The 16,921-nt window shown below is 36.3% G+C and overlaps 2 protein-coding genes, 1 long non-coding RNA gene and 1 pseudogene across 3 annotated transcripts in view; all 4 read right to left on the bottom strand.

Moving 5' to 3' along the window:
* The window catches only part of LOC107403301 (uncharacterized), a 158,817-nt gene that overhangs the window by 31,517 nt on the left and 110,379 nt on the right, over positions 1–16,921 (bottom strand). The gene's annotated exons all lie outside the window — the stretch shown is intronic.
* Positions 5,652–8,090, bottom strand: LOC107432712 (large ribosomal subunit protein mL102 (rPPR5)-like; annotated as a pseudogene).
* LOC132804280 (uncharacterized) lies at positions 10,012–16,821 on the bottom strand. The gene is made up of 3 exons (XR_009639414.1): positions 16,574–16,821; positions 16,075–16,191; positions 10,012–10,300 (listed from the first exon to the last, which is right to left on the bottom strand). It is a non-coding gene; the product is annotated as an uncharacterized LOC132804280 (long non-coding RNA).
* LOC132804279 (uncharacterized) lies at positions 10,441–11,956 on the bottom strand. The gene is made up of 4 exons (XM_060818455.1): positions 11,692–11,956; positions 11,159–11,514; positions 10,837–11,062; positions 10,441–10,747 (listed from the first exon to the last, which is right to left on the bottom strand). The coding sequence occupies exons 1-4, from the start codon at positions 11,930–11,932 to the stop codon at positions 10,725–10,727; spliced, it is 846 nt and encodes a 281-aa protein (XP_060674438.1). The 5' UTR covers positions 11,933–11,956; the 3' UTR covers positions 10,441–10,724.

Genomic DNA, 16,921 nt, shown 5'->3' with positions numbered 1-16,921 from the left:
CCAAATGAGTAAGCATGGAATTTTTATATTTTTTTTATTTTTTTTTAATCATATGTGCTTAACTTTGTGTTTTCTTCCGTTAGAATTACAATCGCTCTTAAAGAAAAAAGTCGATAAGTCCACATGTGTTCCTGAAATTAAACATGGCTTTGCTTCCTAGAAAAAAGATGGCTTTGTTTCCTACCAGGAGAAAAAATAGATGGTTTTGTTAAGGTGGAGACAATAACAGACAAAGTAATAACTCAGCCATGCATTTCATTTGTTAGGTACACACACTGTGTAACAACTAAAACCAATTCAAAAAAAATGTCAATCTTTTCTTATGATGGATGAATTATAGTTGTCCAATTTGAAAACTCTAACACCATTTTTTAGGACACCATAAAATGCTACCTAGGTTAGGGAGTCGAACGTTACAAGACCATTAATTTTTAGCCCACTGCACCTTAATTGAGACATAAGACACCAGAGAAAACTCATATGCTGGTAAAACACCCTGCCCCCCAACCACCCACCAATGCTCATCTCTCACCATCACAATTGTTTCAAGTCATTCCCTCACACTTTTACCGATCATCTTCCCCTCAAGCAAAGCCTACTGGTAGTCTCCCTTCATCTATTAACATCATCTCCCTTAATCCATTAATAGTAGGAAAATCCAATACTGCTCCACACTATACAGACACTGTTACGAAATTGGGAGAAAAACAAATAGCAACGGAAACAAAGAAAGCGAAGAACAAACACACAATTAACGTGGAAACCCTTGACGGGAAAAACCACGGGCAGGGAGAAGCAAATCCAATATCGAAAGATTGGTACAAAAGGTGAGCCGAATTGTGCGATACCTTAAAACCCTAATTACAGCCGAAAACTAAATATATATAGTACAGAAGAAACCCTATCGGCCCGAGACCTCCGCTTCCACCACAGAGCCCCAAATTTTTCTCCAAAATTTAGTTTCACCAAATGGGTCGCACCGCGAGCTTTTCGGGTCGGGTCAACAAGAATTCGGGTCACTAACTCTAACAATCTCCACCTTGACACGAATTCCATATGAGGAATGAAAAACATACAAAACTCCAATCTTCGATAAAAGTTGCCATCCTCTTCCACAAAAGCCCCTAAAGGCAAAGCTCAACAACAAACACCAACCAAGTCCAAGCAATGCTCAAACTTGGCTACTGGAAGTGCCTTGGTCATCATGTCAGCAGGATTATCATGAGTACTCACCTTGCTGACAACAATATCTCCACGAGCAATAACATCACGTACAAAATGATACCGAACATCTATATATTTTGTCCTCTCGTGAAACATCTGATCCTTAGTGAGATAGATAGCACTCTGACTATCACAATTGATGACCGTACTCTCCTGCTCAGAGCTCAACTCACCTATCAACGCCCTTAACCAAATAGCTTCTTTCACCGCTTCAGCTATAGCCATATATTCAGCTTCTATAGTTGATAGTGCAACTGTTGCTTGCAAAACAGACTTCCAACTGATAGAAGTATCTCCAAGAGTAAATACATAACCAGTAGTGGACCTCCTTCTATCAAGGTCCCCAGCAAAATCTGCATCAACATATCCACGTACACCCTCCTTACTGCCACCAAACTCTAAACAAGTGTTAGTAGTGCCTCTCAAGTACCTTAGAATCCACTTGACAGCTTGCCAGTGTTGTTTGCCAGGATTAGCCATATACCGGCTCACAACACTAACAGCATGTGCAATGTCAGGACGGGTACACACCATAGCATACATCAAACTACCAACAGCACTAGAATAAGGAACATGTGACATATACTCAATATCTCTATCCGACTGTGGTGACATATCAGCAGACAATCTAAAATGAGTAGCTAATGGAGTACTTACAGGTTTAGCGTTCTTCATTCCAAAACGCTCCAGAACTTTCTCAACAAAAGATCTTTGAGTCAAGAAAAGTTTACCTGCAGATCTATCTCTCTCAATCTCCATACCAAGAATCTTCTTTGCCGCTCCCAAATCTTTCATCTCAAATTCACCACTCAATTCTGCTTTCAATCTGTTGATATCGGATTTCTTCTTGGCCACTATCAGCATATCATCAACATAAAGCAACAAATAGATAAATGAGCCATCTTCCAACTTCCTAAAATACACACAGCTATCATATTGGCTTCTAGAATAGCCATGGCTAAACATAAACCCATCAAACCGCTTGTACCACTGACGAGGGGATTGCTTCAAACCATACAAGGACCTTTTCAACAAACACACATGATCCTCTTTTCCTTCAACCTCGAAACCTTCGGGTTGCTGCATATAAATTGTCTCCTCAAGCTCACCATGCAAGAAAGCGGTCTTCACATCTAGTTGCTCCAACTCTAAATCATGCATAGCAACTAGCGCTAACAAAGCACGAATAGAAGTATGTTTAACGACAGGGGAAAATATATCATTAAAATCAACTCCCTGTACCTGTGAATACCCCTTCGCTACTAAACGTGCTTTGTACCTCGCATCTTCAACACCAGGAATGCCTTCTTTATTTTTGTAGACCCACTTGCATCCCACAATCTTCTTACCCTCTGGAGGTAATGCTAACTCCCAAGTGTGGTTTTTATGAAGCGACTCCACCTCTTCCTGCATAGCAATTAACCACTTTGCAGAATCCTCACATGAAATGGCTTCATAATAGTTGCAAGGATCACTGGGACTCTCGATCTCCTGTGCTGCAACACAAGCAAAAGTGACATAGTCAGCTAAACTAGAGGGCTTCTTGATCTCCCTGCGAGGTCTATCCTTGGCAATCGAATGCTCCTGCACCTCCTCAATTCTCTCTTCTTCCACATGAGTGGGTGTCTCAAATGGGCCTGAAACTGAACCATTTTGTGAAGTACTTACTTCCTCCACCCTAAACTCCACCTGCTTTGGCACACTGTCTTTTCGGATGCAGCATTGCCATCTCATCAAACACAACATCCCTGCTAATCACAACCTTAGATGACTTTGGATCAGGAAGCCAAACTCTATATCCTTTTACACCCTGCGGGTAACCAAGAAATATGCCCTTCTTCGATCTAGGCTCAAGCTTACCATTATTAACATGAACATAGGCAGGGCATCCAAATACCTTCAAATCTAGATAATTAGCAGGTTTTCCAGACCATACCTCTTCAGGAGTCTTGCAATCGATTGCTGCCGATGGAGAACGATTCACCAAGTAGCAAGCTGTAGCAGCTGCTTCTGCCCAAAAGTCCTGTGCTAACCCAGAATTCGACAGCATGCATCGGACTTTCTCCATAAGAGTTCTGTTCATCCGCTCAGCCACACCATTTTGCTGCGGAGTTCCTCTAACTGTGAGATGTCTAACGATCCCTTCATTTCTACAAAACTCATTGAAAACACCATCACAGAACTCCAATCCATTATCTGTACGAAGGCGCTTCACCCTTCTTTCCATCTGCTTCTCTACCAAAGCTTTCCATTGCTTGAAGATAGCAAATACGTCATTCTTGTACTTCAAAAAATATATCCAGACCTTCCTGGAGAAATCATCAATGAAGGTCAACATATATCTGCCACCACCCTTAGAAGCAGTACGTGCAGGTCCCCAAAGATCTGAATGAATGTAGTTTAGAGTACCTTTGGTTTTGTGAATTCCAGTACTGAAGCTAACTCTCTTCTGCTTCCCAAACACACAATGTTCACAAAACTCCAACTTCGAGATACTCCGATCACCAAGCAAACTCCGTTTGCTCAACATCGCCAAACCTTTCTCACTCATATGGCCCAATCTCATATGCCACAAACGAGTAACATCCGAATCTGACATGGACACTGAAACAGCAGCCGACCCCATTACCACAGAACCCTGTAGCCTGTATAATGTACCAACCAGGCTAGCTTTCATCACCACCAAAGCACCCTTCAGAACCCTCAAAACTCCACCTCCACCAGCAAAAGAACAACCAGACTTGTCCAAAGCAGATAAAGAAATTAAATTTTTAGACATATCTGGAACGTGACGTACCTCAGATAGTGTTCTAATAATTCCATCATGCATCTTCACCCTTACAGTTCCAATGCCGATGACACAGCAAGGATGATCATCTCCCATCAGCACAACACCTTTATCCACCGGAACATAAGAAGAGAACCAATCCCTATGGAGACAGATGTGAAACGAACAGGCTGAATCCAAAATCCATCCCTGCTTGCCCGAACTATCCTCAGTCACTGAATAAACATCTCCATCTTCAATTTCCTCATGTGCGACACTGGCTTTGGCATGTTCCTTACTCTTTTCATTATTTTTATTCTGAAGCTTACGACATTCAGTTTTGATGTGCCCCTTTTTCTTACAGTAGTGACAAATAAGGTTTCTGAACCTTGACTTCGATCTTGGCCGACTACCACCATTGTTATTTTGATCTCTAGATGATGTTCTACCTCTAACAATCAAACCCTCTCCTCCGGAACTCCCAAAATTATTGTTATCCGAACTGCTGGTCAACTCCTTATCAAACAACTCTTTAGAATATAAAGAAGCTTTCACGTCCTCCAATTTTAGGGTTTTATTACTGTAAATCAAAGTCTCCCTAAAATTTTTATACGATGGAGGTAAGGAACGCAGTAGCATTAGGGCCTGATCTTCATCATCATATTTAATGTCCATGTTCGCCAGATCCAACAAAATAGTAGAAAAGTCATCTATGTGTGTTTTAATAGATGTACCTTCAACCATAGAAAGGGTGTATAGACGGTGCTTCGCAATCAGTTTCGTTGTGAGATTCTTTGTGATGTACAAAGATTCCAACATGTCCCATAAGTCCTTTGTTGTCTTCTGATCAAGGACCTCCCTCAAAACTTCATTGGACAAGCATAGCTGAATGGTGGATAGGGCATGCTCATCAACCTCGGCTTTCTTTTCGGCATCCCACGAAGACGGCATCTGCTCCTTGCCAACCAACGCCTTGTGTAAACCATTCTGTGTCAAAATCGCCTTCATCTTGACTTGCCACATGGAGAAACTCATGTTGCGCTCAAATTTCTCAATGTCGAACTTTGTTGCCATGATCGAAAGAAAAAGAAAAGAAAAAAATTCCCAAATAGATCGACGCGGCTCTGATACCACTTGTTACGAAATTGGGAGAAAAACAAATAGCAACGGAAACAAAGAAAGCGAAGAACAAACACACAATTAACGTGGAAACCCTTGACGGGAAAAACCACGGGTAGGGAGAAGCAAATCCAATATCGAAAGATTGGTACAAAAGGTGAGCCGAATTGTGCGATACCTTAAAACCCTAATTACAGCCGAAAACTAAATATATATAGTACAGAAGAAACCCTAAATTATCGGCCCGAGACCTCCGCTTCCACCACAGAGCCCCAAATTTTTCTCCAAAATTTAGTTTCACCAAATGGGTCGCACCGTGAGCTTTTCGAGTCGGGTCAACAAGAATTCGGGTCACTAACTCTAACAGACACCATAAAGAATTGAACGAAACTAAGGGACATAGTCCCCAAAAAGACAAGAATTAGAGCTGAGCGAAACTAAGCGACATAGTCCCCAAAAACACAAGAATTACCTCTATCAAGAAACAGTTTACATGGTACACACAATGAAAATATGTAAAAAGGTTAAATTATATCCGTAGGAAATCATATAAGAAACGCATAGATTGTAAATTTAAGATAAGAACCCTGAAGAAAAAGAAAATTAAATAGTTCTGTACATAATAGGAAAACAGAGTGATGGCCAAGTACATCAATACTATACACTTCTAATCTCAAAACAGAGTCATCACTACAGTGATACCAGTTTTAGTTCAAATATCTAATATATAGTACCGTGTACATATCTGCAAAAATTTTGAATATCAAAGGGGCTTCAGCACAACAATAATAGTGGGGAATTATCCGAGTAAAAAACAAAGAAAAATGTCAAACGTCCACCAACCAACAGATCTCATGGTTACTTGTGTGTCCATCATCAGTATCATTATGGTTCTCAGAGTATAATTCAATGTAAATTCTATCTTATAGAGACGGCAAATCAAGCAGCAGCCAAAGCTTGTACCTTCCAATTCCTGCTCCCAATGTTGTTGTCTCTCTTTATCAGTCTAGAAAGAATATCTGCTAGCTTTGTGTTTCCCTCCTGATTAAGGCTCCTAGTAAGATCTTCACAGCAACTCCAATCAGTGGTCGCTCCTTTCTCCATTATTTTCCACGATATTGAGTAAACATTAAGAGTTTTCCCTACTTCTAGAAGAGCATCCAACACCTTATCATAGCCTGCAAAGTTTATGTTACAGTCCCTCACAAGACAAAAAATCTAATAGCTTGAGAGCAGCAACGGTCTTCCCTTTCTCACGAAAAACCGATAAAGAGACTATCAAGGCTAGGTGTACACCCACTCTGCATAAGTAGATCAATTCATCCCAACGCTTACTCAACATGACCTCTCAAGAGAAGGGCTTCCAAAATCCGGGCAAGTCATCCACGTAAAGCTGTTTTAGCATCAGATGGCTCAACTTTAGTTAAGTAGCTTTTGATGAGCAAGTTACAAGAATCTGCATATCTAGGGAACCCATCTCATACCCATGATGCTTAAAATTTCAAATGCAGTATCTGGATTCCTTCCTTTGGAATGACGAAGATCAAATTATTAAAGGCAACAACTATCAGAAAAAGGTTTCCGCCTTCCCTGTCTGGCCATGATTGCAACGATACTCAATCGTTGGGTTATAAGTAATAGGCACAATCTCCTAGAAACTCTGGGGACATAATATAATTTCTTTTTTTCCACAAACTTATCCAAACAAGTTCACTGATCATAAACCTCAGCCTCACAAAGATTCTCAATTAAAAAGTCATAGTGACCAGTCTCTGTTGGAATGCTTATCATAACCATTGCCTCGAGAACATATGGATTGGCATTTAGATCACCAGCTTTTCACTGGCAAGACAACAATCTGACTAAGATAGAATTATCTTAGGAGCAACATGCTTCTCCACCATCTCCATCAACATTACCAGAGCTTCAGGAATCTTTTTTGCACTGCACAGTCCAGGCAACAACGTTGTATACATGAAAGCATTGGGCTTAATACCAAATACTTCCATCTCCTCAAAAATTTTCGGTGCATCATTAACTCGTCCAACTGAAACATATCCTTTCAACATTGTAGTATAAACTTATCACAATAGGTGTCAAATTCCGTCCCTTAGTCTCCGTAGCCTCATCAATCAGTTTGATATGATTATACCTGTTAATCATTGTATTATATGTAAAAACATCAGGGAAAATTCACCTGCTCTTCGTATCATCATAAAAACTTTTTGCAGTCTCCCAATCTGAATGAGAGAAAGAATCCCCAGAGCATAACATTGTAAGTGTGCTGAGTAAGCTCCATCCCCTAATTCAATTTAAAGTATCCTTTTGCCATCATATATCACCCCCTCCAAAGAATAACCTCAAACAATGCATCACAACACTTAACAATCCTCTCCAGACCCAATTCTTTCATTTTGTTTCCCCTCCAAAGAATAACCTCAAACAATGCATCACAACAATTGACACTCCTCTCCACACCCAATTCCTTCATTTTGTTGAAACTTTTGATAGCCTCACGAACAATCCCAGCTTTACCATAACTATCAATCAGTACAACAAAAAAGGTCCTCATCCCATTTCCACACCTTTCTTGGGCATGTCCAATAGTATGCAATCGGCTTGGTTGAGCTTCAAAGCTCGTCCCAATAATTTTCAAATGGGTCTCTCTATCATTCTAGAGATTACATCCTCTTAATCTTTTATGGGTTTTGATGGTTACCTTGCGGAGTTATCTAGTTCACCACGTTCTCTGCTGCACTTGGTGGGTTTGAGCTTTGGGGTTCGGTTTGTGGATTGGAAGCGTGAGATTGGGCGCTTGTTTGTTTCTGAATGTAATCTGCCGCCAAAGTCGAGTGGTCAAGGTACTGAGATTCTGGGAAGGTTAGGGAAGCCCTTGAGCTGCCATTCGTAGGGGTGTAGGCAGAGAAATGGCTGCCGTAGATAGTAGTTTCAAACCACTGAAACTGATGGTGAATCTAAAATAAGGGTGTGGGTACTCTAACATAGCACACCAATGTGGTAACGGATTTTTTTTTTTTTCCCCATGTTCCTTCTTTTTTTATTTTTATTTTTTTAAGGAAAAAAATTCACTAATTATATTACATATTATTTATTATTTTTGTTTCTTTGTTTTCTTGTTTATTAATAATTAAGATCTTTATACTTTTTTTTTTTCCAGAGAAAAGATTTTTATACTAAACATTGAAATAATAAATCACTCTGTTTTTAATTTTTATTGATACAGTTCTGGAAATTAAAGAATTTGGGTATTTAACATTTCTTTTGTCTTTTACTTATAAAAGTGATCAATATAAAATATTGTTATGGAAATATTCGGCTGGCATTTTTTTTTTCTTTCTAAAATTTAGTTGTAAAAAAGTTTAAAGAAAAGATCGAAATGTGACTTGTTATGACTTCTTCTTCGAATAATTTTTTTTTTTTGTGGTATTATACATGATTATACTTTTTTGAAGGAAAAATACATAATTATATAAACCTAATCTCATTAAAATTAATAAACAACTACTATTTTTTTTTTTATCTATGCAATTATTATGAATAAAAATAAAATAATTAACTGGCAACTTTAAGATTTTTTTTTTTGAATAATTCATTTAATTTACAAACTATCCAAAATTTCATTTCCTCATGATTCGAACTTGTACTCTCATAGACACAAATTGAGATGTTCTACCACTGGAGCTACCTGCTTTGTCACTGACAACTTTAAGATGGATGGAGGAAAGTATACGCCATTTCTTAGAATTCCTTTTTTGATACATGAAAATATTTTAAATGAAGGTTGGTGGTATATCTTCAAGAAATAAAAGCAAAACTGAATTCAAAAAGTTCAAAAGAGTGAGGAAAGAAAAAAAAAAACACTAACAAAAAAAAACCAATTTTGATTGTATATGCGCACAGAATTTACACTCTTAACCGTTTTAACTTTTGGGAGTGATCTAACTAGGTCCACTCTAAACTCTTTGTCAAGTGTTTACCCTTCAACCCCATACCAGAATGTTCCTCCTCTTCAAAAGCTGTACTATTTCTCACCAACAACGGGACCAATGAATACCTCAAGCTGGTTAGCAACCTGCTTGAAACAATCTTCATTATTCGGTCTACATGCAAAACCCCCATTCCAACTCAACATATTACCAAAGCCAGAAACATGCATGATACACAAAAAGTAAATAAAACAAAAATTCATAAAAGTGGTCTTCCCAGTCCCCTAAAGGGGCGTTTGGTACGTAGGATAGGTCCGGATAGAACAGGATAGGACAGGATAGGTTCGGATCGGACAAGATCGGACAGGATCGAATAGTGCAGTACTGTGTTTGGTATAGTTCTGGACTGAATGTTGGACTAGTTGTCCCATGTTTGGTGCAGGATCGGACTGGATTGGATTATTTTATAATTATAGTTTTTATTTTGTTAAATATGAAAAGATTTAAAATTATATTTATATTTACAAAAAAAATAAATATTATATTTAATTAAAGTTTTATTATTACTTATATTTAATATGTTTTGTATAGATATTTATATGTTCAATTAATTAATAATAAAAATAATTTAATGATATTTATAATACATTTGTAATTTTTTTTTAACACCCATAAACTACTTAAAATATTGTTTTCAAAACCAATTAAAATAAAATTACTAATCATGAATAACAATTAAATACAAATAAAAAAAATTGACATAATATTTAATTAAGAACTTGTTGATAGCATAAAAATATCCATCTTCAATTCATACATATAGATATATAGATATATAAATAAATGTCACATGTAGTTGCACTTTTAACAAGTATGGCATCCGTATATATATATTGGATTTTACAAGGATAATCTAATTATATAATAAATAAGTAAATAAACCCATTAATAGTAAGCCAAATAAACAACCTAATACAAAACCATTACCTCACTCGTTGTGAAATTGAGCATGTGTATGTACGGTGGTGGTATTTTGTATTGGATTTGCTTCATTACGATTCCTCATTGTTTGTTCTACAAACTCAACATATGCAATTTCAGCTTCTTCAATTGTATTATAGGCTTGATATAAATTATTTGTAAATCCGTGCACTTGTTGATGACATTCAGACCAAGAATTATATATCCCTGGTTGTCTACCTTTAAACACAACATAAACCCTTCTCTTTGCCATTCAATATTCCTGTATATAATAATAAATGACAATATAATATAGTAATATTATTAAACAAAATAACAACTGACCAAATCAATAAAGTGCATGTTAATATTCTAAAACATAACACATAATAATAAAATTATCCGTACATGCATAATTAGAAACCAACATTCAATACGTTCCAATATATGTCCATAAGTTTCAATTCCAAATGTTCATAATTGTCATCCTCTCATACATATCCATAAATATATAATCCACAACAATACTAATTTAGTTATCCAAAAATCCACAAGCAAATTCAATCTTCTGCGCATCGGTTTTAATAATCTTGAAAACCTCAACGTTCGATGGATCCGATCTCATTGCCTTAGAGATTTTGAGATTGTCAGTAATAGGGAATCCTAACCTGTCAAGCTCCATAGCTAAGTATTGTGGATAGTTGATATCAGACTTCTCCAACTTGTCTAACTGTGTAGCCAATTTATCAATAAACTTATCTGCTACATTATTCAACCCGCTAACGATGTCAACATTCTTCGATTTAGCTTTCCTCTTACCTCTTAATTGGGATTGTGTGGGCAGTTGACTATGTGTTTGATTCATAGACATTGGAGAACCCACATCATCAAATTGGTCATTTTCAGGCTCCATATTTATATCATTAACTAAATTAATTGGAGTTTGTGCTCCATGTCCTGTTGCCCGATCCTTCCCAAAAATATTACCAAGCCTCTCATATATCGGAAAAGGTTTATCTCTCCAACTTTTTGTACTTGGATTACTCTAAAATAAAAAAGCCATCATTTAGTAAAAACATTATATATTTAAGATAAGAAACACAAAATTCAATAAAGGTATTTTTCCTAACAAATTCAAAACCTGCACATATGCTTTCCAAGCATCGTCACTGTCAACCTCCATACATTTAAGAGTGTCATTCCATCCAAATCCACTTTTGTTCAGCATGTCGTATATGATACCATATTGCTTCTTCCACTTTTTTAGCTTCGATTCAATATGTGGAGTTGCTCGCAATCCCGAGTTAGGACACATTTCAGCCAGTTGCTGCTCAATCATATTAAGTGTACCAGGTTTAAATGCTCCGGTGTCACAACGTTGCCCACTAGCTACAGCTTCATCTAAAAGAACCAGCAAAGCTTCTTCCTCACCTCTACTCCATGTACGCCTAGATTCACCCCCCCTATTATCGTTACTGCTACCTCCAGCTTCCATTGCTATTCAAGTAAACATAAAAAAAATAACAATAAATCTCAAATGTTGCACTTAATATAATATAAGTTTGTCTTCATACATATTATCCAAAAGATTTAACAAACAATATTAAATAAGCAGTTAGAGCATAATTTTTTACATAACCATCAACTAGTAATCATGATGACCTCTCCACTCACCAAACATTTGCTTAGCTAACTCATCTCTCCAATTCGTCCATCGATCCGAGGAAGCAATTGATCCTATAATGTCCTCCTCTTCATTAATGTCCACATTTTCCATCCTATCATATTCAACTTCTCCAGGATCAAGTGTCATTTCTCTTCTAATCAGATTATGTATCAGACAACATGCAGTAATGGTTTTGATTTGTGTTGCAATTGGGTAGAAAGATGGACTTCCTAAAATTGGCCATCGCATTTTAAGAACCCCAAAGCATCTTTCTATGATATTCCTAGCTGATGCATGCTTCTGTTGAAATACTCTTGATGATTTATGGGTGCACAACCATCTCTCCATTTGGAAAGGTGATATCTTGTTCTCCTATATGGTGCAAGAAATCCTTCACTATTTGTGTAACCAGCATCCACTAAGTAATAACAACCTAACACAGAAAAATATCTTCTATTAGTTTATGCAATGTTAATCCATTCGATGAAATATTTAAGGATTGGTCTTACCGGTTGGTACTTTTATTCTATTTGGCCTACTTATTGCATCTCGAAGTACTCTGGAATCTGAAGCGGAGCCTTCCCAACCCGGTAATACAAATATAAATTCCATATTCGGGTTACATACACCTAAGACATTTGTTGCTATCTCACCCTTTCTTGTTTAATATCTTGGCTTATCGATTTCAGGTACTTTCACCTTAATATAAGTTCCATCTAATGCTCCCAAACAATTCTATGACACAAACAATTTTACTAACGTCAGATAATGCTACAAGTAATCTAACTATAAAATTAATAACCAAACTAGTCCACATACGTACCTTAAACATTTTCCATCTATCATCCGAGCAATTATCCGACACAGGTTTAGGATGCCTCAACACAATGGAATGTAAGCGCAACACCCCATTCAATACTGAATTGAAATATCTACTAATTGTCTCCCCTGATCTATAGAATTGACTGATAATTGTACGGTTTTTTGTATGATGAGCAATTATGTGCAAAAATATGCACACTTGCTCTTCTAATGTAACAGTACCATCTCTTTTCACATATCCATCATGTTCTCCTATCCATCCTCATTGACTAAAACAAGTGACATCATTGTCCAATAAACTATCTATAAAAGATGTACGCAATTCGGTATTCCTAGTTATTCTATTCCTAACACCTCTTTCATTTCTCCTTTGCCACGCTACATACATGTACATAAAGAAGATAAACATAAAGCCCCAACAAAAAGATTGAATCACAACTAATTTTCTTCCATCCATCTCTACAAAAAGAAAAAAAAACAACAAATAAAAAAAATTATAAGAAATACAATAAATTGAGCTGCTATTGCCAATACAATTGAATATATACAGCAAACAAAAATCTTCCATAAATAATATATTTATATATTAGCATTCACAATAAACATTATATATATTTGGAAGGTCAAAATAAAAGGTGGATTTAAGTTTTTTTAAACTCTTCAAACTCAATATATATATATCATCAAATTTTTTTTATAATTATTAATGATGGAGCCAAATGAATAATTGTATCCTTAAAATGTATTAGTTATGGTTGAAGGATGGTCATAGATTTAAAACCGACACATATACTGTGATTATAGTTTTTTTTTTTTAATTTTTAAATTTAAATTTTTTTCTTTTTAAGATAACAAGCTGAAGTTTAGCTTTAAATGCTGGTCAATTTTTGTGAGTATTAGTTTTTTTTTTTTTTCTTATTCCTATATATAACATTTCGTTTGGCATAAAAGAAAAGGCGTTCTTTCATTTTATTTTGCTTTTCGGATGATGAAATTTTAATTATTCTGTCCTTCAAATTTTAGAAAATTGTTGATGCTTGTGCATTGGTTTCGAACTTTCGATTCCTCTCCTGCTGTTTTCCAGCATGCTGAGATTAGCCTGAAACTAATGGAAATCTGTGTAATCTTGTTATTTTCTTATATTTTTATTCCTTCTTTAAACTCTTTTTTCCAAAAAGATTATGCTTTTTTATGATCGTGAATGTCATTATTTTTCATTTGCAGCCCGGCATGCAATTTCAGTTTGATTAGTGGCAAAAAAAAAAATAAAAAAATGAATGGAGAAGATAGACAAATGGAAGTGCATTACATAGACACGTGGTTTCCATTACACAAATGGAAGTGCATTACATGGACTTCTTTTATTTTTTTATTTATATTGGGAATATGCCTTTTTTCCTTAACCAAATAAATAAATAAATTTGATGTCTGTACGTGTGATGACATGTCAAATAGTTTTCATGCTCTCAGCAGTGATGGATCAGATAACCATGATGTTAAGCTAATGAACTGGTATGTATTCTCTCTATTCTCGCGTGCCCAATTCAGTCATTGAAGTGTTAAAACCCACCACCAAACAAACCAATTATTTGCTAGCCTGCAAAGGCTATGCACATCACAGGTCCATAATTCACACAACTTTCAGACAGCAGCTAGCCGGCTCATAATCTGTCAGTCTCAATTGCTTAAGACTTCTAATTAGGCTTTGGATCTGGCGCTAAAAAATGACTGCTCTTATTATCAGTACCAGACTATCAGGAATAATTCACTAAAAAAAAGTCAAGACTATCAGGAATAATCATATTACCATTGAATAATTTACACTCCATCTGGTTCAGTTCCTTATACCATTATACTAAAAAAAATTTTGTTGCTATCTAACTAGGTAAAACATGGTCTATGTTTCCATATTCAGTAGCACTTCTTCCATATTTAATATACAACATGAAGGAAATTTTGCAGAACAGCAATTACTCCATGTCAGCTTATAAATAAGTCTGTTGGCTTAAACACTTCCTCATTAGTAGCTCCAACATCTTCTGCCTACACCTACATCCTACTCATAGGTTTGCCTTTCAGAAATTTCAACCATTTGTTAAAATCACCAGCAAACTACTGAAAATGCAGGCTGGTCAAAACAAAGAGAAAGAGAAATGCTGTCCTAATTATTGTTTTAGCTGAAAATGATTAAGGCTCTGTTTTGTTTCTTCTTTAACGATTTCAATAGCTTTTGGCTACCATTGGTACCACTTTTGCTTGTACTGGCTTCTCGAGAGAACCTATTCATCAAAAGTCTAAGCCATATGCTCCATTATTTCCCTATGACTCTTCTTCATAATCTAAACTCCTAAATTTTCCAAACTTTTTTGAGTTTCTTGCAAGAAATTTTTTATCTATCTGGAAGTGATCCTTCATTGGAATGAGTCTACCTGGTATTGCTTTTCTTTTGTACTAAAAGGAGTAACTCTATGAAGGAATGTAAAATGAGGAGAAATATGTATTCTTTAAGAACATAAGATAGAATACAGAAGAGGATATCATGTCAAGGGCAAAAGCTGAACACATAACATTGGACTTGAAACATGAGAGAAAAAGACTGTGAAGCAACAGTGTAGAAACTAAATGACACGAAATATGCACAGACTTTTCCTTGTTGAAAAACCCTCATTAGCATAAAGCTTTCCGAGTTCTATGATTGGATTCTATAGTATTCTTTCAGAATTAATGAGGTTGAACTCTGACTAAGCAATTACCTACTTTTGCCTTTCGAAATTCACTACCCCAGGTTTTATAAGGTGGCAGTAAACGAGACTGTACTCTGGTTTTAGGTTGGCTCCCTCAGGTCACTCTTGTTTTCCAAATGATTTTTACGTATCACTAAAATCAAGTAAAGATGGCATAACTATTTTATGCATGGGAAAACGGTCACTAACTAACAAGCAATAAAGATATAGTTCCTAGCCTTTTAAATAATTATGTCGAACTGAGACCAATTCCCTCTGAAGTCAAGTTCAAACACTGTGTTTCACTGTCCTAAAGCTGTATTTTTTTTTTTTTCTTTAAGAAAATTGTGCTAGCTTTTTATAGCAAGGTGGCTTTTGACATAACCGGCATAAGAGATATCCATTGGCATGGTAGAGAAGGTATACATGAATCTGATGTGAAGAATGCCATCACACACACACACACAGAGAAAAGATGCACTAACATTTTTGCCAACGCAATTATTGTTCTGATAATCACTAGAAGCTTGAGTTCCCATAGCAGAGAATTGCAGAAAAAAAACACAAAAAATTTATATAACAAAAACAAATACTCTTCTTGTGTTTATATACACCAAGCCAAGGTCAGATCCTTACGTTTTATGTATATATACACCAAACCAGCACTACAGAAATTTTGTAAGCCAATGTGTTTGCGAGGAAAAATTCTGAGGAAAAATTTCTTAGAAACCAAATTATTATTATTTTTTCTTTATGCAAGAAAAATTAAAGAATCTGATGCGAAGAATACCATCACACACACACACACACACACACACACACACACACACACAAAAAAAAAAGTACCTTGACTAGGGCTTCTTCAACAATGGAGATAGAGTTACTACTGGAGACTGGAGTAGTATATAATCTTCCTCAACTCAAAGCCTCCAACTCCAACGAATTCCACAATTTCTTCTTTCCCTATATCAATTTTACAAAAGCGTTTTTAGAAATCAAAGTTTCAATGTTTTAACACACTTTATTGCTGTTTTTCAGAAAAAGCTCAAATAAGCCCCGTTCTTGGTCCAGAAAGGTTGCTGGTCTTAATGAAGTTCTGGATAAATTTTGAAAAAATAAAATAAAATCATTCCAAGACTACTAAAATTGATTATTCAGACACAAATTTTATTTGATTAGGTGGGATACAAGAGAAATCCCTAAACAAATCAAACGGAGAAGAAGAAGCAGAGGAAGAAGAAGAAGAAGAAGAAGCAGAGATTATCGACGAAGAAGAAGAAGAAGTAAACTGACCAGATCAAATATGAAGAACACGAAAATAAACAGAGCAAAGAAGCAGACTCACCGAGGGTTTCAAACCGAAAAGAAGCGACCAACGATCCGGTGAGATCTCGAACAGAGTCGACGAACGGTCCGGCAAAAGCAACTTTGTGTGAGAGGCTGAGAGGTTATTCACAAAAGCTTCGAAAGAGGGCAGGACAAAAGTGACCCAGGTGTTTTGGTGGGTCAGCTTTTTCCCCTTCGAAGCGGATAATTTGGTTAACGGGATAAGTGTGTCCCGTCCTCCATTTTCCTTCCCAAACACCAGATTAGGACTATAACCCATCCGGTCCTGGCCAGTCCTATGTAACAAACACCCCCTAAGAACTCTCTTATAAAAAGCACCTATAAGCATATATGCTCTCATCCTAAA

The sequence above is a fragment of the Ziziphus jujuba genome, chromosome 6 (genome assembly GCF_031755915.1).
Source record: "Ziziphus jujuba cultivar Dongzao chromosome 6, ASM3175591v1".
NCBI lineage: Eukaryota > Viridiplantae > Streptophyta > Magnoliopsida > Rosales > Rhamnaceae > Ziziphus > Ziziphus jujuba.
This window is presented reverse-complemented; position numbering and strand designations above follow the sequence as displayed.